A 23,331-nucleotide genomic window follows, 5' to 3' on the forward strand; every position below is an offset into this window, starting at 1 on the left:
TCAATCGCTATTCCAGATCAAGTACCCGTTCCTGATATGGAATTCGTCTCGCCAAAGCCACAATGGGAACTTTTCCAGAAACTCGGCCCAAGCTCCATTAATGAATTATCATAAAAAAGAAAAAAAATCACCTGGAAAATCCCACCATCAAACCATCCCCTCGCCCGTGAAGCCAGATTAAGAGACCGTCCTGGCGTCTTATCAAACCAGTGCCTTTCACAGCACAAACCGAAACTCCGCTTGATGCCACTTTCCACGGAAACCGAGTAAATCTACAGACTTCTACGAAAACCGAGTAAATCTACAGATACGCTGCCTGACCAATCCGGATGTTTGAAGCCTGGCACCCGAATCCCTATTTTCTCCGAGTATCGAAAAAGATCCAGAAAGATGTATAAAGCTATCAGCACCGTAATCCCCCAGCCGCACAAACCATAGAATTAGACGAGAAACCGTCTAAGCCCCTGTCAAACGTTGCCAAGCGCTCCAAAAAGGCATCTCCAAACGAACTCTCAAATTACAAATGACAAGTCTTCAGGCAAGCCTTCACCGAAACTTCTTGTGCATTAACAAGCTCAACATATCAAACCAACCGCCCCTCTTATCTGCTCCTCTTTGTCTTTGGATCCTCCTCAAGACAGAAAATCGCCCTTATGGCCCAGGCACCCGCACAACGTTCTTATCAGCGGATGCACAGTGCTTATCTTGAATGTGCCGACTCGAGCTTCCGTAAAGGGCTCTAAGCGCCTAGACGATACAGCGGTTTCGCCCCTTTGACGCCCAATCGCTATAAGTACAAAGCAAATCCGGAACTTTTGTAGCATGGTCCATCCGGTTCTCTCCAACGAACAGCTATTGGAGGCGGTGGCTTCAGACCCCCGCTTCTACAACAACACCCAAAACGTCGAAAGTCCTCGTATTGATGCCTTGCACACCACGGCAGACAATGATCTTTTGGCTCAGATCGGATACAAGCCGGAGTTGAAAAGACGGTTTAATACGATCCAGGTTTTCGGCGTGGCCTTCTCCATTATGGGCTTGCTTCCGTCGATTGCAACGACGCTTTCCTACGGCATCACAGCTGGACCTGCTGGTGCCATTTGGGGATGGCTTATTGCTTCTTGTTTTATTTTAATTGTCGGTGTGGCCATGAGTGAAAATGCCTCGTGCCAGCCTACCTCGGGAGGTCTTTATTACTGGACAAATTATTATGCTCCGCCCAAGCTCAAGTCGGTGCTTTCTTTTGTTATCGGCAACACCAACTCGCTTTCGTTGATTTGCGGTTTCTGCTCCATCGACTATGGATTCGCTCAGGAGCTTCTTTCGGTGGTGGTGATCGCCAAAGACGGCAATTTCGAAGTCACCCAGGCGAAAACGTACGGTGTTTTTGCCGCCGGTGTCATTGTCCACATGTTTGTGACTTCCATTTCGTCCAGACACGTTGCAACGTTGCAGACCACCTCGATCGTGTGGAATGTCCTTTTGATTGCCATTTTCTTCATCGCCATGCCCATAGGCGCCTCCAGAGGCCTGTTCAAACCGGCCTCGTGGGTTTTTGGAAATTTCGAAAATATGACAGATTTCCCCATGGGCTGGAACCAGGTCTCCCAGGCATGGCAGCTGGCTGTGTGGACCATTGGAGCATACGACTCGTGTGTCCATATGTCTGAGGAGTGTAAGAACGCTACCGTGGCGGTTCCTTTGGGGATCATCAGCTCCATCACGGCGTGCGGTCTTCTTGGGTTTTTCATTTTGATTGTGACGTTTTTCTGTGTTCAGACAGACGATCTTAATACCATCATGGGTACGAAGTACGGTCAGCCCATGGCGCAAATCATCTACGATGCTTTTGAAACGAAAACCGGCCAGGGCAAGCCCGTGGCTATTGCTTTCATGGTTCTCATCACCATTGGCCAGTTTCTCATGGGAGCTTCCATTTTGACCGCCCTTTCCAGACAGCTTTTCGCCTTTGCCAGAGACAACGGTCTTCCCTTTTCCTGGTGGATCAAAAAGGTCAACAGGGAGCTTTCCGTTCCAATCCACGCCGTCATCACCGGTGCAGCTGTTGCCCTTGTGGTTGGTCTTTTGGTACTTATCGGCACGACAGCAGCAGCAGCATTGTTCAGTTTGGGTGTTGCCGGAAACCTTCTTGCATGGTCGATGCCTACGACGTTGCGTTTGATTTACTCAGACAAATTCACCCCGGGTCCGTTCTATTTGGGCAAAACCATGACCCAGGTGAACGGCTGGATCTCGGTGTTGTTCACGGCGTACGTTTTGATCATGGTGATGTTCCCCAGAGACAGAAACCCAGATGCAGAAAGTATGAACTACACTGTGGTGATTGCACCTGGTGTGTGGCTCTTGTCGCTTATCTACTACTGGGTTTACGCTAGGAAGGTTTATCACGGTCCTACCAGAACCACCGATGTTATTGAAGGAGAAAGCACTAGTAGCAGTGTGGAGCAGTTGCAGGACGAGCTTCATGGAAAGCAGCATGAGGCGTAGGTTGGCATTGATGGCTAGCGTTTGATGGATATACTAGAAACGATGATTTTGTGAAGTACTGGATTTGTGGATGTAGGAGAGATTAGTGGCATCTTTCTGAGACTATACTCTTTCAAATAAAGTTAAAGCTACACAATTCAAAGCTTACTATCTACTAAGAAGTTCTCTGAATGAATGAGTGGAGCGCAGAAGCCTTAGAACAAATTCGTTATCCATATTCGTAAAATCTTCACGAGAATGTTCTTGCTAAGGAGGGCTTATCGATATAGGGGAAGGAAAGTAGCAACATTGAAAAGCTCTATGTTTTTGTGGTAGCTTTGTAACATGTCTTGTTTTGTTTTCTTACTTTTACTCTCCATGTCTTTACTGACCATTGAAATAACCTGTTCACACCTACTTACTACATAACCAGCCAAGCCAGAAATAAGCAATACTCAGAAATGTTGTGAATTATTGGTCATTGTGAAAAAGCAAAAGTAATGCTTTCAAAAAAAAAATACCTTCATTTAAGGTTTCCACAATGACTTTTCAACAGGCTCTTTACGCTCATTTCTCTCATCAAAGGGAGAATGATCGAACCAATAAACCTGATGTCACTACCTCTCGCTACTTTGTTTTTCTCTGCTTGTTTCCGGCTACTCTGCCTGTCACTTCTACAACTCTCTAAGCAAACAATCATTGATTTTTTAGTACGCTTTTATCACCTACTTGCGGAAGGTGTAGTCGCCCAGGATCCACCTGTTGATTAAGTCCAAGGAGTTCTCTGGCTGGTCGTATGGCACCATGTGGCCGGCGTCGTACACACGCACAAAGGTGAACTTGTCGTAGTTCTTAACCTCACCAGCCAACACACCGTTCTTGGTGTACCATGGACGCAAAGGCTGGGCCTCGAACAAGTCGTGCTTGGAGTAGTCCAAGGCATCAGACCAGGCGTGGTTACCCAACCAGTTGCAAATAACGTCCTTGTCACCCTCGTACAACAAGACAGGAATGTCCTTGTCCAACAACTCGGCCACGTACTGCTGGAATGGTCTCATTTCGTCACCGTTGAGAATGAAGTTTCTGAAGACAGTGTCGTCACAGCCGGTGAAAATATCAGTCTCGGCTCCAACGGCCTCCTTGACAAACTCGAGGTTCAAGTACTCGTCAATGTAGTCCTGCTCGACATAACAATTGCCGCCGTCAGAGCAGTCCTTGCGGATGTCGTATGGGTTCAAGCCGGTCTCGCTGTAAGGGCCAAAAAGTCTCTGTTCACAGTACAAGTTGGCTGGAACACAAGTCAAGGCGTTTTGAGCGGCGTAGCATGCCTTGGTCAAAACAGCGCAAAGTGGGTAGTCCCTGTCCATCTGCTCACACTGTTCGGTGGTCAAAACTGGCTTGTAGCCACCCTCACCGCACATCATGGGTCTGTAGTACTTAAACTGGACCAAGGGATCGGTGATACCGTTACCAATCAAAACCGAGGCCAATTCGAACGAACGGTCGGCGTTGTTGATAATCTCAGAAGCGAATGCGGGGATGTAGTGGCCAGCGTACGATTCACCAGCAATGTGGAACTTGTTCTTGATGAACTGAGGGAACTTCTGGAAGAAGAGCTCCAAGAAGATGAACACATCCTTGGCGGCAGCAGCGGTGGAGTTGATCTCGTCACCCTCAGTGTAGGAGTAGCCGACGCCGACTGGCTGGTCCAAGAAAATCACAGAAGCGTTGTTGTTCCAGGAGTATGGGTTGAAAGAAGGCTGCAAAGTGGCATTGATGGAAGAAGGACCCAATTCGAAAAACAAGCCGGTGGCGGAAGAGCAGCCTGGACCGCCGTTCAACCACAAGATCACTGGGTCATTCTCTGGGTCGTTTCTGGACTCAAAGAACCAGTAGAAGAAGTGCTTCTTGAGCTCCTCCACATCCAAGTAACCAGTGTACTGCTTGACAGTGTCCAAGCCCAAAATCTCAGGGTTGGTCTTCTTGGCTCTCAAGGCGTAGCCGGGGAACTTGCCGTTGGTCTGGACCTCAAAGTTGCTGCTCAAACGGTTCACCTTGTTGTTCATGTGGTTCTCCTTCACCTTTTTGGCGGCATTGTAGGCCTCGGTGGCTCTGTTCAACACATCTGCACCAAAATCAGCGGTCAATTGCTTCCAGGCTTTCAAGACCTGGTCCTTTTCGGCACCCAATTGGCTGATTTCCTCAGAAAAGTCGAACTTGAAAGTTTCCTCCTTAGAAATGTCAATCACATCTTGGTCCCAATTAAAGAGGCCCTTGAGCGGGTCCAAGAGGGAGGCGTTGGCGTTTGCGGCGAGCGCAGCAGCCACAATTAACGAAAGTTTCATTATTTAAAAAAAATGTGGATTTTTATCGGGAATTGAAGGACCCTTATATCTTATCTCTCGCCACCTTGGGGGTAGCGCATGCCGGATTTATCTATAGAGCCGCGCAAGTAAGCGGAGAGACCAGCAATAGTATGGCTATATTTCCGACCGAGAACCTCGGCTACTCGGATTTAGCCAGCTAGGCCTCAAGTGAGATTCTACTATCGTTTTAGGTTCAAGATTCCAGTAAAGACACAACCGAGCTGCACCGAAGCCATCTCTGGTCATGTGATGTCTCACGTCACACACGTGCATGTGCACGTGTGTGACGTGCGCGTACCGGAACCTCAACACTTCGCACAAATCTTCATAAACACCAAACTGAATAAACTATCATCCAAATATGCCCCTGCTTGTGCCAGTTCAAGGCGTATCTCGCGTCGGCGTTAACGCTGACACTTTTGGCGGTGGTCCGTATACAGGAGGCCCCTACGGACAGGCCAATCTGGAATTGCATGGTGCCGGACACATGGGTGTCGCTCCTTTAGACAGAATAATCATGTCGCTTGAATCGGGAATCGAGAGCGAGATCGAATACGCGCTTTCCACGCTCACATACTACTCATGCAACGAGCCAAAACTCTTGGACTTCACGTCCCACGAGCTCATGGGCAAGGAACTCATTCGTTATTTTGTGAAACCATACCATATGATATTGGAAGGAAAAGAGGCCGATTTGCGTGCCGAGGTGGTTTCTCTCAGTTGTGAGTCGCTTCTATCGCTAAGGAATGCCGTTCAAGATCTTCACAACCAGCAGTGGCTTTGTCAGCGGGACAATTTCCGTAAATTCGCCGGAGAGACCCTCAAATTCCTTGCCAACTGGTTCTACAACCCTGGCGTGCGCAAGCTGCATCTCAGCCAGTTCAGCGAGCTCTTCAGAGAGGCGTTCTTGTACTTGCTCGACATCCTTGACCCTATCACATGTTTCTACACCAACACCACCAAGAACGACTCCATGTTCCACACGTTCCTTCACATCTTGAGTCACACCTCCGACAGGTACGTGTTGCTCAACACCATCAAATCCTTGCATCATTTACTTTTCACAAAGGCTTCCAACGATGCTACCAAGGCCGACGACGATGACACTCAGGATACCAATAACTGCATAGACTCATTGCTGATAGAACACCTCCTGATCATTGTCCGTACCTTGGTCATCAATGATGATGAACTTACACATGCCTCGTTGCTGTTTTTGCGCCAATACGTTACCCTGGACGCGTTGCATGCTCAGTATCCTAATTCCGTTGCCAAATCGCAACTCCACCGTGTTAGAAAGCTCATGCAAAACAACTCCCGCATGTCCAACACCCACATCTTGTTGAAACAGCTTCCCGAGTTGATCATCGCTAAATTGCCACTCGTGGACCCTCACAAGTTTCAAAGCACGTTGCCTGTGACATTTACGAAGCGTTCAGCATACGCGGGCATTCCCCTTAGTACCGCAAAGCTCCCCAAAAAATTGTACGATATTATCATTAACTTCCCTGAACCTTTGAGAGCGACTACGTGGCTTCGGTGTTGCTACGAGCCTTACACTCAGGTAACTAACCCAGACGACAATCAAAAGGATGTGGCTGCCGGTGAGGTCACCCAGATTTCGCTCTGGAAGGCGTACGAAAACCAGTTCGAGGCTATTTGGAAGGAACGTCTCAATCCTAACTGGCCCAACTTGTTGCCTGCCGTGGAGTTCATCAAGAATGTGAGTTCCGCTTTTCCTAACTCTGAGGCCATGGTGGTGAACCTTCCCCAGTCTGACTCTTCTGCACAGCCCGTAAGAAGTTTATCATTAAGGGAATTCAGCCCCGTCAATATCCCGTCAATGTCGAGATTGGTAACTTCGAGGCCTTGAGAAGTATACCTGCCACAGCAGAAGAAAAGCATAAGCAAAGCGCTCCCATCGGTCACATTGATACAGGAGCCTTTGAGGCTGCATTAGCTGCTCAGAATGAGTCGTTGTTGCAAGCTTCTGTAGGGTTGAGCGGTCCCGAGGATACAAATGCTCCTTGGTACTCGCCGATCAACGGCGTTGCTCGTGATGTCTTGAGCAAGATCGTTGACGATCTTCTTGAGCCAGACACCGACGGTGCTTATAAGAACGTCTTCAGGCAGTACAACCATGAGTGGTTACCGGACCTCGTTTACGTGAACCCTGGTCTTGTCGAGCAAGAGTACATCTGCGGCCAATGGTTGCTGTACCTTTTGTGAGCGTGTTGATGGAAATCTCCTGGGGCTGCCTGGTGTGCAGCTGAGATGGCAATATGCTTCCAGTGGCTCGGAATCGAACAGTGAGTTCAGCAGAGATTAGCATTGCATCGGTTCCTTACCTCTAGAACGATATTAGAGAATGATCTAGGTTTGTCTAGATTGGAGTTGACAAAAGTCGCGTGATACGAATCCGGCCGGCACTATAGAATGTCGTTGGTGGCACAGATAATCTTGATAATGTCACCATCAAGTCCATGGTGGCAAATGTATGTATACTTGTTTCATAGAATGAAAGAACAGAAAGAGACAATGGGGCAGTAGAGTTTGAAACTGAAATATGCCACCTTCATGGGTGCATTAGAATCCCCAAAAGCAGCTTATTTCATATACATTTGAAGGTGGAGACATTATAGTCTAAGATTGGCTGCATTAAATGAAGAATTCTTGATCGTCGACATCTACACTCCACTTATTCCGTAGCGAATGCTCATAATTATACGATAGTGCAGAAAGCGTGGCTTTCCTCCCTCTTTGTGACATCATCCATCTTTCCAGTGTACTTCTTGATTATGATAGTTTCAGTACCAGCACCCTCTGGATGGTGCCACTCCAAATACTCAAGTTTCTCATTATACTTGACGTCACCAGAAGTAGCATAGATATCGTTGTACGACAAATCTGGAAAGTGCCATTTTGGAACATAAATAACTGTAGGTGCTTTAGACAAGCCAGACTGACCATTCAAATCAAGACTAAGCGAGTACTTGGATTTTTTGATATCAAATTCCACCGCCTTAACCTCACCTTTATAAGATACTAAGAAAATTCTGATAACGGCACTAGGAGCACGAACAACATCTTCTGAAGGATAGCAATTTTTGATACACTCTTCAAAAGATTCACCTTTTCCAAGGTTCTTTCCCTGATCTTCTGGAGACCAAAAAGCGAAATCCTCATTATCCCAATAGTCACCATATTCGTGGCTGTTGATTACACAATAAGACCAATAAGTATGGTGCAAGCCCAGCTGCTCTAAACCATTGGCAATAGTGTCCAAAGCAGTGGTTTGCAAGGTATACTTATAATCTTCAAAGGCTTTTTTGTTGTTCATATCAAAAGGAATACCGGTTTCGGTCAAAAGTGCTGGAATGTGACCCAACCTCTGCTTACCTTCTTGGACGATAAACTTGAGCTGCTTTGAAATGCAGTTTCTGATAGCTTTATCGCCAACAACAACACCCAAGGAAGGATGGGCGTATTGGCCTCTGCTGATTCCCAAAGAGTCCGAATTGAAGTGCTCGTTCCAGTTTTTCAACAAGAGTGTCATGATATCGTAGTAGTGAGGAGCATAGACGGTTTTGTCGTCAATTACACCTCTGTCGTCTTTTCCAATAATTGGAGGGGGAGTGAAAATAGGAGGCTGGATGAGCATCAAGTAGTCCTTGTTGATCTTCCGTACCAGCTGCTTATAGTCCAAGTAGAAGTCTACAAAGAAGTTGGCAAGAAAGAATTCCATGTCAAGCGACTTTGGAGGTGCTTTTCCACCAAGATAAGCAGAAAGCTTAGAAACGTCGTTGAAGTAGCCAGGCTGAAGCAAACGACACTGGGTTGTGGAAAACTCAAGTCTTGTGTCCAAAGGAAGGGTATTGATTTTGTCCAAGTCATAAGCCCTAGACCACTCCCAGATTTTCAAACCAGAGTAGATACACTCACCTGGGGTCCATCCTGAACGTTTCCAGCCGTAGTGAGTGTCGTATTTGGCAAATTCTTCAGCTGAAAGCCATGCTTTCTTACCCTTAGGATCGACTATCTGAGTACCCTGTTTGACTGGTCCAGAAAGGTCAATGAGGTAGGTTTCCACTTCAACAGGAAGACCCATTCCCAAAAGCACGCTCTGGTAGAAAGTAGGAGTAGTACCCAAACGAATACGCTGGACTTCGGAGATCTTGCCCAAATCAGGATTTCCAATAAGACCCATGTGAGGCTCATTTAAGGACTCGAAACCCAGAATGGTGCCATCTTGCACCAACTCAGGAAGCGATTCAGTTACTCTTTTGGTCAAATAAGCTAAAGCATCCCGGTGCCGACTCTGGAGGTAGGTTTGGATATTCACACCGTCAATCTCAAGGTGAGGAAAGTACACTTTTCCAGCAAAGAACATGGTGAACATAGTGAGGCTCGCCAACCTGTTATAATTGGTGGGCCAGAACATCCTGGGGTAGCATTCTGAGTCTGTGGGTTTTTCAAATCGGGCGTCATTGTGACATATAGCAGCCTCTGTGGCAGAAAAGTTAAGAGGCTGAAGACCAGCAGCATAGAAGGTCCACAAGGGTGCTCCAGAACCTCCAGAGTAGCGGGACCAGACGTCCTGGTGGCTTTCCAAAAAGACAAAAATTCCACCGACCTTGTGGACGATTTTCAACATCTCGATGGTGTAATTGACAAAGTCGTCATCGTATTTTCCTGGACCTTCGTGCTCAATGGCCTCCCAGGTAAGAACGTAACGAGCGACATTGTAGCCCCAGCTTTTGATGCGCTTCCAGTGCTCTTCGGCTTGTTCCAAAGGAAAGGGTCTTCCCACAAAACTCACTGTATCTCCTTCAAAGAAGATGTTGCTGGAGTCCAGATAGTTTCCTCCACAAGAAGGCAGGAAAGGTGTCACTGGAAGCTTCATGCTGTTGTCGACATTGATACCCTTGAGCACTCTTTTGCGTCCCAGAGAATCCACAAAGTTTCCATCCACAATCTTCAACTTTTCACAAGGCAAGATTGAAGAAGAGGCATTTTCTGCAGCAGGAATCGGCTTACTAGCGTCGGCCTGGACTCTGAGAGGCTTCACTCCGGTCTCGGAAAAATCAGGGCCTGGATCGTAGAAGCTCAACGTGTTTGACAAGATTTCTTGATCGGTGTTCATGGTGGTGAAGAGAGAGACTGGACTTTTTTATACTACGCCTGGCAGTCGATTAACCGAATGGGTGAAGAGTCGTCATAGTGCTTCAAATTTAAGACAATACAGAGGTTGAGCGAGAACTTATGTATTTCGAATGAAAAGGCCTTGGACAATATAACGGCCTGGAGTAGGTCGAGGCGTCTTCTGCTACTATAAGAATTTGGCTTTTGGGTCTGGCGGGGTTGCGGTATGTTGGAGACGGAAATTCATCACGAAAAGGCATTGTGATATTTGGAGAAGTAGGGACACAATGGAAGGAGGGTATTGTGTATGGATCTAATTGTCCGAGACCGCAAACCCGCAGGATTTAGACCACCGAAGATGCATCAAGGGTCCTGCTTGACAGAATGATGGACTATTTTAAAAATTAAGGGAATTTTTGTTTTACGGATGTTTTTTGTTTTCTGTTTGTTGGAGTAGATTGGCCTCATGCAAAGGAGGTGCACTTTGCATAAGCGAGAGCCTCACGATCAACCTCGCATTAGCCCCACCGACAGATTAATAAGCCGGATCATCTACGGGTTCTAAACATAGAATTGGATCTTCATGGTACAGAAGGGAAGAGGCAATATTGTCGTTGGATGCAGTGATATTGTTATTTTTCCGATACGGTGATATTGTCAGTGGTCCGCTCTAGACCGAATCCCGCTATCGAGGTATCCATGCAGTTACGTCTTTCGTACGAACCCCCGCATATGAGCACCGATTCGACTGCTCGATGCTTTTATAGAGCCAGAAGGGGGCACTAAGGCGGTGCAGGAGGGGATTTTCCGGTGCCGTTGGGGAACCCCACTTCCGCTAGTTCCAAGATACCAAGGCTTTCCAAGTCCAGCATCGTGGAATAAAAGCCATACCAAGACTTGGATCTCTAGCGTAAAAACATGGTATCTTCTTCGATTCTTTAGCATCAAATTGCTGCACGGAAAAATGACCTGGTAAACCCTACGAGGAATGTACCGCTAAAAGCTAAACGGAAGCTTTGATGCACCCAACAAAACGCCCCATGCCTACAATCGTACACAGTTGCTTATCACTTTGCCGAAACATTCGACGTTTTGGTCCAGTACTCGTATCTTTGTAAGCCTCTTCGATTAGCGTCTTTGGTGTTGGTCCTCTCTGGATTCCATCTAGTGCATCTTGAGATAAACTATACTCCGCAAGGGTACTACGGAAACCATGCTTTTAAAGGCTCCAATATCAGTATTCTTGTCTCTATCATGAAATTCCAATTGAAGCCAACCCCCTTGGAAAACATCGTTGGTAAGTCTATAGCTGGAGTACTTCCAGACTACGACAAGCCTTGGTACAAAGTGAGACATTTGCTAGTGCTCAATATTCTTTTAGTGGTACCACTACTTTCAGCAGCTGTCAACGGCTATGACGGTTCTTTGATGAACGGTCTTCAATCTGTGGAAGAATGGAGAGAGTACTTTGGATATCCCCGTGGAAAGATGTTGGGATTTGTGAATGCTGCTCAGAGCGTTGGAGGAGTTGTAGTGCTTCCTTTTGGTGGCTACCTTTCAGACACATTGGGAAGAAAATGGACGTTGATAATCGGCCTTCTGGTTATAGTGATTGCTACCATCATACAAGCCACCAGCATTAATATTGGACAGCTTATTGCATCCAGGTTTATTGTCGGTTTTGCTGGATTGTTAGCAGCCCAACCAGCGCCATTACTTATTGCAGAATTAGCCTATCCTACTTTCAGAGGGAAAGTCACAAGCTTGTATTGGACATCCTATTACATAGGTGCTATTTTGGCTTCCTGGCTGTGTTTTGGATGCACAGGTAGAGGTGACACTTGGACATGGCGAATTCCTAGTATTCTCCAAGCAGCATTTCCCATTATCCAGCTTGTGTTTTTGTATTTTGTGCCTGAAAGTCCAAGATGGCTTGTTTCGAGAGGGAAGGTTGATAAGGCAAAAAGCATTTTGGTAAAATATCATGCTGGTGGTGACGAGAAAAGTCAACTTGTGGAGACGGAAATGCTAGAAATTTCTAATGCCTTGGAAATGGAAAAACAAGCCGACCAGACCTCGTGGAAAGCCTTTGTTGCTACTCCAGGAAACAGAAGGCGTACTTTTATTGCTTTAACCTTGGGTGTGAGCTCTCAGTGGAGTGGTAATGCTGTGGTATCCTACTATTTTACTTTGGTTCTTGACACTATTGGTATTACATCTTCGTCGATGCAAACCATGATAAACGGGTTTTTGCAAATCTTCAATCTCGTATTTGCTACGCTTGCTGCTTTAATGGTGGACTTCCTTGGAAGAAGGTTCCTTTTCTTGTGGTCCGGAATTGGAATGCTTATTTCATATATCATCTGGACGATCTTTTCTGCGATATTCGAACAAACCAAGTCTGTTGCGGCTGGAAGAACAGTGGTTGGTTTTATCTTTATCTTCTTCTTCCACTATGATATCGCATATACCCCATTGCTTTTGGGATATCCTACAGAAATCTTCCCATACTCCATGCATTCAAAGGGTGTCACGATAGTTCTTGTTATGGTCAATGCTTCGTTGGTTATTTCAGCATTCTGCAACTCCATTGCTTTGGATAATATTGGATGGCGCTACTACATTGTATTCTGTGTCATTCTCTTGTTTGTGGTGCTTAATACTTACTTTTTTTACCCAGAGACCAAAGGCTACTCTTTGGAAGAAATTGCCGTTTTGTTCGATGGAGAGGCAAAGGTCGATCCAGAAGCTTTGGAAGACATTGATTACTCAGATGCACTTCTGAACTTGGAAAAGTCTGTTCAAGTGCAGCATGTGGAGAATGCAAGCCAGGATAGCTAGGGCCTCGAAAGTTTGATTTCTAATCTCGATTCCCTTTTTTGTTTATAAATACGAGTTTTTGAAAACTCTCCCGTTTTTGATAGCCATCTACATATCCAGAGATTTTTTACTACACCTATAATCAAAAGCGCCTCCATTGTATACCCTAAACGATTGTGCAGAAAGCATGGCTCTCTTCTCTCTTTGTGACATCCTCCTTCTTACCAGCATACTTTTGAATCACGATAGTCTCCTCGCCAGATCCCTCAGGGTGGTACCATTCCAAGTACTCGAGCTTGTCGTTGTACTTGAACTCTCCAGAAGTAGCGTAAATGTCATTGTAAGACAAATCTGGGAAATGCCATTTTGGAACGTAAATGACGGTTGGAGCCTTGGACAAGCCAGATTGGCCGCTGACATCGATAGTAAGCGAGTATTTCGATTTCTTGATGTCGAATTCCACAGCCTTCACTTTACCCTTGTGGGTTGCCAAAAATGGTCTAAGAACAGCACTAGGAGCACGAACACCGTCTTGAGAAGGATAACAGTTCTTGATACGCTCCTCGACAGAATCTCCCTGAGCAAAATTCTTACCTTGGTCTTCTGGAGACCAGAAAGCGAAATCCTCGTTGTTCCAGTAATCTCCGTATTCATGACTGTTGATAGCACAGTACGACCAGTAGGTGTAGTTCAACTCCAGGTTCTCCAAAGCGTTGGCAAGTGTATCCAAGGCGGCAGTTTGGGAAGTATACTTGTTGTCTTTGTAGGCCTGCTTTCTGTCCATATCGAAAGGAATACCGGTTTCGGACATGAGAGCTGGAATGTTGCCCAATCTCTCCTTGCCCTCTTCAACAATAAAGTTGAGCTGCTTCTTGAAACAGTTCCGGATTGCCTTTTCTCCCACAACGACACCCAAAGATGGATGAGCATATTGACCTCTGCTGATTCCCAAAGAATCAGCATTGAAGTGCTCGTTCCAGGTCTTCAACAAAAGGGTCATTGTGTCGTAGTAGTGAGGAGCGTAAACGGTCCGATCGTCAATAACCTCTCTTTTGTCCCCTCTAAGGTCAGGTGGAGGTGTGAAAATAGGTGGCTGGATAAGCATGAAGAAGTCCTTGTTGATCTCCCTCACCAGCTTCTTGTAGGCCAAGTAAAAGTCAACGAAAAAGTTTGCAAGGAAGAACTCCATGTTGAAGTCCTTGGAGGCTTTCTGTCACCAAGGTACGAGGAAATCTTGGAGGCGTCGTTGAAGTAAGAAGGTTCAAGCAACTTGCACTGGCTCTTTCCAAACTCAAGTCTCTCCTCCAAAGACTTGCTGTAGACGTCCTTCAAATCCACAGACTTGGACCACTCCCAGATCTTCAAATCAGAAAAGATACACTCGCCAGGGGTCCAGCCCGAACGTTTCCAGCCGTAGTGGGCGTCATACTTGGCTGCTTCTTCCGCAGTAAGCCAGGCTCTCTTACCCTTGGGGTCCACAATCAGAGTACCCTGCTTGACAGGACCAGAAAGCGTGATGGTGTAGTTGTCCACCTCGGCAGGAAGACCCATACCCAAGATCACGCTCTGGAAGAAGGTTGGAGTGGTGCCCAAACGGATGCTCTGTTCCTTGGGAATCACACCCAAGTCTGGAATACCAAGAAGGCCCATGTGGGGTTCGTTCAACGACTCAAATCCCAAAATGGTGCCGTCATTTACCAACTCTGGAAGCGCCTCAGCCACCTTCTTCGACAAGTAGGTCAAAGCGTCCTGGTGGTGACCCTGGAGGAACGTCTGGATGTCCACACCGTCGACCTGGAGGTGAGGAAAGTAGGTTTTTCCGGCAAAGAACATGGTGAACATGACCTGGTTGGCCAAACGGCTGTAGTTGGTGGGCCAGAACATTCTAGGGTAGAAGTCTGGGTTGGTGGGTTCCTCGAAACGGGCATCGTTATGGCAGATGGCGGCTTCAGTAGCTGAAAAATTGGTAGGCTGAAGACCAGCAGCGTAGAAGGTCCACAATGGTGCACCAGATCCACCGGAATAACGAGACCACACGTCCTGGTGGCTCTCCAAGAAGACATAGATTCCACCCACCTTGTGGACGATCTTGAGCATCTCAATTGTGTAGTTGACGAAATCGTCGTCGTACTTTCCGGGACCCTCGTGCTCAATTGCTTCCCAGGTGAGCACATAACGAACGGTGTTGTAGCCCCAGCTCTTGATTCTTCTCCAGTGCTCCTCAGCTTCCTCTAAGGGGAAAGGCCTGCCAACGAAACTGACCTTGTCGCCTTCAAAAAACACATTGTCGGCCTCCAGAGCGTTTCCCTTGTAGCTTGGCAGAAAAGGCGTCACGGGAAGCTTCATGCTGTTGTCCACATTGATACCTTTGAGGACCCTCTTGCGTCCCAGAGAATCCACGAAATTGCCATCCACAATCTTCAACTTCTCGCAGGGCAAGATAGAGGAGGACGTGTTTTCTGCAGCAGGAATGGGCTGACTGGCATCGACCTGGTCTCTGACAGGCTTAACCCCCGCTTTGGAGAAGTCATTGCCTGGAGAGTAGAAGGCTAAGGTATTTTTCAAGATATCTTGCTTGGTCATGGTAAGGAAAAGTGGTGGTGGAAGAAATTTTACAGACGACGCTTTATACCCTAGAAAGATGCCAATATACCTGAAAAATGCTGTCTCCCTTAAAGAACCAACAATTGATGAGTTTTTGCAGCCACTAACGCGGAACATTTCCGTGGTGGGGCAGCCTGCAAGGTCGATCAAAGAAATGTGGGGTACGCACGCTTGCCGAGGTGCGTCGAAGGGTCTCGGCAAGAATTTGATAAATCCGACAGACGGAAAAGGTGGGGCAGCCTATAGCCACAGCCAGCGAATAAAAGAGAATAAGCAACTCCGGACCTGAAAGTCCGAGACCGGTTTTCAGTCCGCCAGCGTTGATACGACGATAAGGGTTATGCGGCTCCATGGGGCTCTCGTTCTTGCATTCCGAGTGTTTCTGAGTCCACCGTGTATATTATTTTGGCTTGGTCGCCGCACAAATCATTCTTATCTGTTGGCTTTTGTGTCAGTTGTGTGGTACATTAACGAGCATCCCAAACCAATCTCGCATGGAGCCTCGCGTTAGTAGCCAGATACTTTAGAGTTTAATCACATATACATACTACAGTGCAAGGTTGAGTCGGATCCAGAGATCGCCGTGATCACCCAGAGAAGGCCGGATCTTTGCATTATTCCGTAAGCTGACAAATATGAGTAAAATGAATACGAGGACTCTGCAGGAGCCTCGCCTAAAACCCAGTTCTGCTGCGGACAATTGTTGTTGCGAAGAGAACCCCCCACTTCCATTCCCCAAAATCCACCAAAATGTTAGAACCCCAAAACGTCAGAGCCCCTTCGGTCTTGATATCCCCTCCCACATTGTTCACGGCGCTTAGTTTTTCCTGTAGTTCACCTCCATGCAACTAAACGCTTCGAACCCGCTCAGCCGAATTCGGTTTTCCCGCCATGCAAGGCAGAAATTCCGATCCAGCCACGGAACAACCACCCGTGGAATTGTAGTTGAACTTGTTCACAGGCAGATTTTCTTGTTCAGTCATATTTTCTTTCACAGTCAGATTTTGTATGTCTGCGTTGAAGTGACACCCTCACTGGATTATCAACATCTCCGTCCCGCTATTACGTCAAAATGTGTCACCTCAACCCCACAGCTTGGCGAAGGCCAAATGCACCCAACAGGCCATTTTTAGCAATAAGGTTAGGCGAGGCGCCTGCCTCGTTTTCAGCCCCGCTTTTGATATTAAAGAAAATATGCTCTTGGAGCAAATCTCGGTGGTGCCTTTACCGTCTCGGGTTTCCTGTTTAGCCCCACTTGCTGAAACATGTTGCTCCTTTGGTTCTATTGTTCACGGATCATGGGAGTCATCTAGCCCTCTGGAAACGCAGTCCGCATGAACCTGAGTCACGTATATATGGTTGATGTTTTGCAGCCAAACATCTCCATCACTTGAAAATGCAAGAAAAGTTCACGCTTGCAAGAATAAAAGAGCAGTTTAAGCCAACGCCTATAGAGGATATTGTGGGTAAGGCTATAGCCGAGGTTCTTCCAGATCATGGAAAGCCTTGGTATATGGTGAAGCACTTGCTTTTGCTCAATATTCTCTTGATTGTTCCACTTCTCTCGGCTGCAGTTAACGGATACGATGGTTCCTTGATGAACGGACTCCAGTCGATGGAGGAATGGAGAGAGCAGTTTGGTCATCCTAAAGGCACTATGCTTGGTTTCGTCAATGCAGCTCAGAGTATCGGAGGTGTCGTTGTTCTTCCAGTTGCTGGTTTCCTTGCCGATACTCTTGGAAGAAAAATGACCTTGACTATTGGTCTCACTGGTGTTATTGTTGCTACAATTATCCAGGCTACGGGTCACAATCTCGGTCAACTTATTGCATCCAGATTCATTGTGGGATTTGCTGGTATTTTGGCTATTCAACCAGCGCCTTTGATTGTTGCTGAATTGTCCTACCCTACCATGAGAGGAAAGATGACCTGTTTGTACTTTACGCTCTTCTATATTGGTGCCATTTTGGCGGCATGGTCGTGCTATGGTTGCACTGGTAGAGGAGACTCCTGGGCCTGGCGTATTCCTACAATCCTTCAAGGAGCTTTCCCCGCTATCCAGCTTGCATTCTTGTACTTTGTTCCCGAAAGTCCAAGATGGCTTGTTTCGAGGGGCAAGGTTGACAAGGCTAGGGATATTTTGGTGAGGTTCCATGGCGGTGGAGACGTCAATAGTCCACTTGTTGAAACCGAGATGATCGAAATTTCTAATGCCTTGGATATGGAGAAAGAAGCTAACCAGACCACCTGGAAGGCCTTTTTCTCCACCCCTGGCAACAGAAAACGTGCTTTTATTGCCATCACTATGGGTATCTTCTCCCAATGGAGTGGTAATGCTATTGTGTCTTATTACTTCACTTTGGTCCTTGACACCATCGGTATCACATCCTCGTCCATGCAAACCTTGATCAACGGTTTCTTGCAAATTTTCAATTTTGTCTTTGCTACTTTGGGTGCTATTAGCGTTGACTTCTTTGGCAGAAGGTTCCTTCTTTTGTGGTCGGGTACCGGTATGCTAATATCTTACGTTATCTGGACAATTTGCTCTGCGCTTTTTGAGCAAACTCAGTCTGTTGCAGCAGGAAGAGCGGTGGTTGGTTTTATTTTCATCTTCTTCTTCCACTACGATATTGCTTACACTCCTTTGCTTGTGGGCTACCCTACCGAGATTTTCCCATACTCCATGCGTTCCAAAGGTGTCTCGCTTGTCTTTGCAACTGTGTCAGCGTCTTTGGTCATCTCCTCATTTTGTAACTCTATCGCCATGGACAATATTGGCTGGCGCTACTACATTGTGTTTTGTGTGATTCTTTTGTTCGCTGTACTTAACACATTCTTCTTTTACCCAGAAACAAAGGGCTACTCCTTGGAGGAGATTGCGGTCTTATTCGACGGTGAGAAGGTTACCGATCTGGAGATTCTGTTCGCCGAGGATGGCGACCACTTGAAATCTCTGCTTTCCGGCAAGAAAGAAATCGAAGTCGAGCACTTGGAGACAGTGAGCAGGTCAAGCTGAGGGTCCCCAGGAGGGATCAATTATCTAAATAAATAGATAAGTTAGTGAATGTTTTACGAAGTTGATATTTTTTAGCTTGCTTGCTATGTATGTCCAAAGATGGATAGTTGTCAGTTACTGAAAGACCTTTCTGGAATGAAGCTCAAGTACTATTTGACGACTCCTTGCTACACAACGTTTTTCTTGTTTTTATTACCTATTCCTTTTTTTTTTTTTTCTTTTTTTTTTTTTTTCCTTTTTAATTTCCTGACTTCGGCATGCTTTGTACCTTCAGTCGAGCTCCCCTAGATAAGCATCAACGTCTGAATCACTCATACTAGGGTCAAATCGAGACCAGTCAAACAATGAAGACTGCTCTGAGCTATCCAGGTCATACATCACATCAGCAGGGGGAAGTGGAGGATTTGGTTCCTTGGAAATAATTCCGACGTAGGGAACCTTCCTCTTCTTGCTGTGATGCTTTACCACAAAGACCTTTGAGTTCCTTCTGGCCTTCTTGCAGGGAAGTGACTCTGAGGATGAGCTGGACTCCAGGGGAAGAATGGAGCTCACCTCTTCACAATTCATACCATCGTCAGGAGCCAAAAGGTGTACTTCAGGAAGCACAGGCTCGACTGAATCGATGATGCTTTGAAACGAGCAGAATTCTTGGGGAAGGAAGGACTCGTTGCTCTTTTGGCTCAAGACATTCTGCCAGTGGAAGAAGTCACTTGGCAAAAATGAAGGAGTGTCTTCGTCGTTTGTGGCACCCTTCCAAAAGTAAAAGTCGTTTGGAAGAAACACCTCGTTGTACTTGGGACTGGAAGTCCAGAGCTGGAAGAATTTGCAGAAGTCGTCGGGGAAGTAGACCTCCTGAGTCTTCACAGGCTCCTCAGAGTACAAGTCAAACTGCTCTGCTCGCAAGCAGAATTCGAAGTCAGACAAATCACCATCAAGTGATTCGAGACTCTCAGCAATGGTTTGGAAGCTGAAAAAGTCAGTGACGAAAAGCTTCCCGTCATCCACTAGGAAGACCTTCTTTGTGTTTGGGGTCTTCCTCTTCTTTGTTTGATTGAGAGGCACGAGTTCGTCAATGATGAGTCGGAATTCAAAAAAGTCCGTGATAGCGAAGGACTCTCTAGGCTTCTCGGACGAGGCGTCCTGCCAGAAGTAGAAATCCTTGGGAAGGAAAGTGGTTTCCTCCTCCTTGAGGCACTTTCTGAAGTGGTGAAAGTCGCCTGGGTAGTAGGTCTGTTCAGTCTGAGACAAAGACGACCAAGTCTTGAAAACGGGGAAGTCCAAGGGCAAAAGTGTTGCCACCTGGGCGTGGTTAGTGACCAGCTTAGGGGAAATCGCTGGGGTGGTAGCTTCAGGCAAAGTTACCTGAATTGGGTTGCTGACCTCGGGCTCAGGAGATTCCTTCACCTCTGGACATGGTTCACTTTTTTGGGTCAAATACAGCTCAAGGTAAGAGGTCTGACCTGGGTTGAGGGGTACAAACCCCTCAAGAATGAGCTGGAAACTGAAGAAGTCGGAAATGTAGTAGGAGTCGCCCTCGTTGGAGAGGAACTTCTGCTTGGACGTCTTCTTTTCCTTGGTGGGCTCAACAGGCTTGGAAACCTGCTGAGCTGGGGTGGAGTTGGTAGGCTTCAAAGAGGCACCTTCGTTAGAAGACTTCTCCTTGACAACTTCGTCACCCTTGGGGTTTTCCTTGGTAGAACGCTTTCTCTGAGAACGCTTTCTCTTCTTGTCCTTCAACTTTTTTTCCCTAATGTGGGCGTCACTTTCCTTGAGGCTGCCTCTGTCAGTGGACGTCTTCTTAGGGAAGCTCTTCTTCTTAGATGCTTTGGTGATAGTGCTGGCGGTAGAAACGGCGGGCATTTTTGGCTGATATGTGGTGGATAAGGAAAAAGAATTCAGGGAAAATGGGCCTTGCTTTATACCCCAGAGGCCTGTTCTACGAAATAATATTCTACTGTCATGGTGGTCACAAACATGGGTTTGATCATGAGGGCATATTCGAGAGAGGAAGGTTGTAGCAAAATGGTCACGGAAGCGGGTCTCAGAGCAGTAAGTATACCTACGAGGCAGAAAGTGGTCAGGCTTTTGGGCGGTTTTTTACAAATATTTGTCCATCTAGAGTAGGTCCAATACTCACTCACGCACTTGTGTTAAAAGAAGCTTCAGCGCTTAAATCGCCATAGTTAAGGCTAAAAAATATGAGAGGGCTCCAGATAATAATTTGCGGTGCTTCTTCCCAATTTGGGGGTTCTGGAGATTCCCACCCGTTTTGGGCTTAATTGTGTTTTTTGTCTCACATAAGGTAATTGAGAAATCGGAGTGCTACGTAGACAGAAGAATTACACACTTGAGTCTCTTGCAGGAGAAAAGAGTGTTACCTTTATCGAAAGCTGGTCATTTCGGCACTACAGACCTTACTCTGGAATGAGAGAAGACAACAGCATGTATAGACTATACGATAAGATACACATCGGTTGGCAGTCTACTATGGTCTTTTAACTTTTTTTTATTTTTTTCTATTTTTTCAATTTTTTTAAACAACATATTTTTATCCATCAAAAGGACGGATCAGCACTGGGAAGCAACAAGGGGCTTCGTCAGCACAGGAAGCACCAACTCAAAACCATAAGAGCGTCTCTTGGTTCTGGTGATGGTGTAACCCCAGACAGGCCTCGAGTTTCTGACAGGCCTAGTCTTCTGTGGAACGGGTTCATTCCACAAAGCGAAAAAGTCGGAGGGGAAGAAATCCGACTGATTCTTGGGGTAAGTAAGGGCCTTGAAGCCAGCAAAGTCACCTGGTAAAAAGGAGTCAGTCTCCTTTGGGAAGAAAAGCTCCCGAGACTTGAAGAAGTCTCCAGGGAGGAAGGTGGCATGGTGCTTCTTGGCCAACGTCAGCATGAAGAATGGGAAGTCGCCAAGCCAGTAGAAGTTGGAGCTCTTGGGCTTTAGCGACTTGGTTTCAGGCTCTGGCACCTCGGTTTCAGGTTCTGGCACCTCGGTTTCAGGTTGTGGCGCCTCGGTTTCAGGCACCAAAACCTTCTCTTCAGGCTGTCCAGGCTGTTGAGGCTCTGGAACATGCTTGGGCTCTGGGACATCGTGCTTAGGTTCTGGAACCTTGCGAACGGGTTCCAAAATCTCGACGTTCACCAGGAACTCGAAGACATCCTCTCCATCGTCCTCCAAGCCGTCGGACTCGTCGTCGTCCACCTGAACAAGCACCGTCGAGAATTGGTCGCTGTAGTTTGGCAAGTAGTGGTTACGGACCTCGAGCTGCTTGACGTTCCAGTAACGACGTCTGAACTGCTTTGGAGTTGGAGGCAAGCGAGACTTGGATAATCTCAACTTCTCCCTGGCAGCCTCCTCTTCCTTGGCAGCCTGTTCCGCCTTCTTCTGCTCTGCTTCCTTTGCAGCCTGCTCAGCTTGCTTTGCGGCTCCTGCTGCAAGCCTCTCTTCAGCTTCCTTTGCAGCTTGTTCCGCTTCCATTGCAGCTTGTCTTGCAGCCTTTTCCGCCTGCTTCTCGGCCTGCTTCTCGGCCTGCTTCTCGGCCTGCTTCTCGGCCTGCCTTGCCGCCTTTTGTGCCTGCTTAGCAGCCTTTCTGGCAGCCTTTTCCTCTTGCTTCGCAGCCTTGGAAACCCGGGTTTGGGAAGGTGGAGGGCACCCGGAATCCTTGGTCACAGCTTCCTTCGCGTTTGTGGAAACTGGAGCGTTCTCCAGAGTCTCGGCAGGGAAACTCTGGGAAAGGATAGGGGAAGGCTTCTTTGCGGGTAAAGACACATAAACCCTAACGTTGTTGGAAACCTTCTTGGGGGAAGTGGTTTGTGGTGGGCATTCCTTAGTGGTCTGGACCAGGGTCGAGGCCTTCAAAGTACCCACATTTGTGGAAGCCACAGCGGCTTCAGAAATAGCCTTCTTCTCAGAAACTTCTGGAACAGACTCGGAAACGGCAATTTCTGCCTTGGGCTCAGGAGCCTGTGCTGGCTTTTCTCTCTTCACACGGTTTTTCACAAGTCTCTCCTTCTGAGCCTTCTTCCAGTTACGGCGCTTGAACTGCTCCAATCCGTCCTCATAAAAACGCTGTGTCTGGTTCACAAAAGGAGGATCCCAGGTACACTTTTCCCTGAGGTAGTTGAAGTAATCGAACTCCGCTGCATCCCAGGGAAGGTCAATCACTGCGGTTTCGTGATCGACCCAAACGGAGCCATTCTTTTCAAAAATAGCTTCTCTGAAGTCCTTGGGGAAATGGACCCCGCAAACGTTGTTACACTTTTCGGTACACATTGTTGTTGTTGCTTGTTGTCGCTTGTTGTTGCTTGTTGATGTCGAAGACTGATAAGCTTAAATGTTCCAAACTTTTTGTTCAGAACTGTGGTGGTCAAGTAGATGAAGAGGAAAACAAAAAGTGGCGGGAACCGCCTCTATTTATGTTCAAACGGTTGGCTTGTGCCACTCCTGTGAAGGCAATGGATGACCAAAAAGGTCATGAAACAGCTCCAAATTGACTGGAGTTACCTCTTGGAATTATGAGGACGTGACAGCTACGGTAATTTCTGCGATTGGGTCATGCCTTTGGCGTAATATTTGTGTGCTACAATTGGACCTTCCATATTGGCTGCGAAAACGTCATGCGAGACGCTTATCTTATCTTGCGTCTACCTCTTTTGAGAAAGTGCTATTTCAAGCCAGCCATTGAAGGTAGAAAGAAGATGACGGAAGCTTCGAGAGCTCCTGTTTGGTCTGTTATTTTATTGTTCCTATTATTTGAAGCATCTTCTTATTGGGCCAATGTGTATAACCAAGCAGCGACGAAGGCAGAGAACAGGACGTTAGCCTGCTGGAGACTTTAAGTAAACAATTAGGCATTTTTTAACTCTAAATCTCTGTTTTGAAACGCTTATA

The 23,331-nt window shown here is 46.9% G+C and overlaps 9 protein-coding genes across 9 annotated transcripts; 4 read left to right on the top strand and 5 right to left on the bottom strand. All coding sequences in view use genetic code 12, as the record gives it.

Annotated features, from left to right (window-relative positions):
- Nucleotides 1-822: 822 nt before the first annotated feature.
- Nucleotides 823-2,508, top strand: UGA4 (Uga4p; the record flags this gene model as incomplete). Its single annotated transcript, XM_025483749.1, has 1 exon — nt 823-2,508. The coding sequence occupies one exon, from the start codon at nt 823-825 to the stop codon at nt 2,506-2,508; it is 1,686 nt and encodes a 561-aa protein (XP_025335984.1).
- A 704-nt stretch (nt 2,509-3,212) lies between these two features.
- On the bottom strand, nt 3,213-4,832 carry PRC3 (carboxypeptidase C; the record flags this gene model as incomplete). Its single annotated transcript, XM_025483750.1, has 1 exon — nt 3,213-4,832. One exon carries the CDS (start codon nt 4,830-4,832, stop codon nt 3,213-3,215), a length of 1,620 nt encoding a protein of 539 aa, XP_025335985.1.
- Nucleotides 4,833-5,214: 382 nt separating this feature from the next.
- On the top strand, nt 5,215-7,082 carry CXQ87_005325 (uncharacterized protein; the record flags this gene model as incomplete). Its single annotated transcript, XM_025483751.1, has 2 exons — nt 5,215-6,648; nt 6,669-7,082. The coding sequence occupies 2 exons, from the start codon at nt 5,215-5,217 to the stop codon at nt 7,080-7,082; spliced, it is 1,848 nt and encodes a 615-aa protein (XP_025335986.1).
- Nucleotides 7,083-7,575: 493 nt separating this feature from the next.
- Nucleotides 7,576-9,996, bottom strand: CXQ87_005326 (uncharacterized protein; the record flags this gene model as incomplete). Its single annotated transcript, XM_025483752.1, has 1 exon — nt 7,576-9,996. The coding sequence occupies one exon, from the start codon at nt 9,994-9,996 to the stop codon at nt 7,576-7,578; it is 2,421 nt and encodes an 806-aa protein (XP_025335987.1).
- Nucleotides 9,997-11,249: 1,253 nt separating this feature from the next.
- On the top strand, nt 11,250-12,836 carry CXQ87_005327 (uncharacterized protein; the record flags this gene model as incomplete). Its single annotated transcript, XM_025483753.1, has 1 exon — nt 11,250-12,836. The coding sequence occupies one exon, from the start codon at nt 11,250-11,252 to the stop codon at nt 12,834-12,836; it is 1,587 nt and encodes a 528-aa protein (XP_025335988.1).
- A 145-nt stretch (nt 12,837-12,981) lies between these two features.
- Nucleotides 12,982-15,398, bottom strand: CXQ87_005328 (uncharacterized protein; the record flags this gene model as incomplete). The annotated part of the gene is made up of 2 exons (XM_025483754.1): nt 12,982-13,942; nt 13,978-15,398. The coding sequence occupies 2 exons, from the start codon at nt 15,396-15,398 to the stop codon at nt 12,982-12,984; spliced, it is 2,382 nt and encodes a 793-aa protein (XP_025335989.1).
- A 1,417-nt stretch (nt 15,399-16,815) lies between these two features.
- CXQ87_005329 (uncharacterized protein) lies at nt 16,816-18,435 on the top strand (the record flags this gene model as incomplete). The annotated part of the gene is made up of 1 exon (XM_025483755.1): nt 16,816-18,435. One exon carries the CDS (start codon nt 16,816-16,818, stop codon nt 18,433-18,435), a length of 1,620 nt encoding a protein of 539 aa, XP_025335990.1.
- A 270-nt stretch (nt 18,436-18,705) lies between these two features.
- CXQ87_005330 (uncharacterized protein) lies at nt 18,706-20,295 on the bottom strand (the record flags this gene model as incomplete). The annotated part of the gene is made up of 1 exon (XM_025483756.1): nt 18,706-20,295. The coding sequence occupies one exon, from the start codon at nt 20,293-20,295 to the stop codon at nt 18,706-18,708; it is 1,590 nt and encodes a 529-aa protein (XP_025335991.1).
- Nucleotides 20,296-21,003: 708 nt separating this feature from the next.
- CXQ87_005331 (uncharacterized protein) lies at nt 21,004-22,713 on the bottom strand (the record flags this gene model as incomplete). Its single annotated transcript, XM_025483757.1, has 1 exon — nt 21,004-22,713. One exon carries the CDS (start codon nt 22,711-22,713, stop codon nt 21,004-21,006), a length of 1,710 nt encoding a protein of 569 aa, XP_025335992.1.
- Between the last annotated feature and the right edge of the window lie 618 nt (nt 22,714-23,331).

Source organism: Candidozyma duobushaemuli, assembly GCF_002926085.2.
Source record: "Candidozyma duobushaemuli strain B09383 chromosome Unknown G_B09383, whole genome shotgun sequence".
Lineage (NCBI taxonomy): Eukaryota > Fungi > Ascomycota > Pichiomycetes > Serinales > Metschnikowiaceae > Candidozyma > Candidozyma duobushaemuli.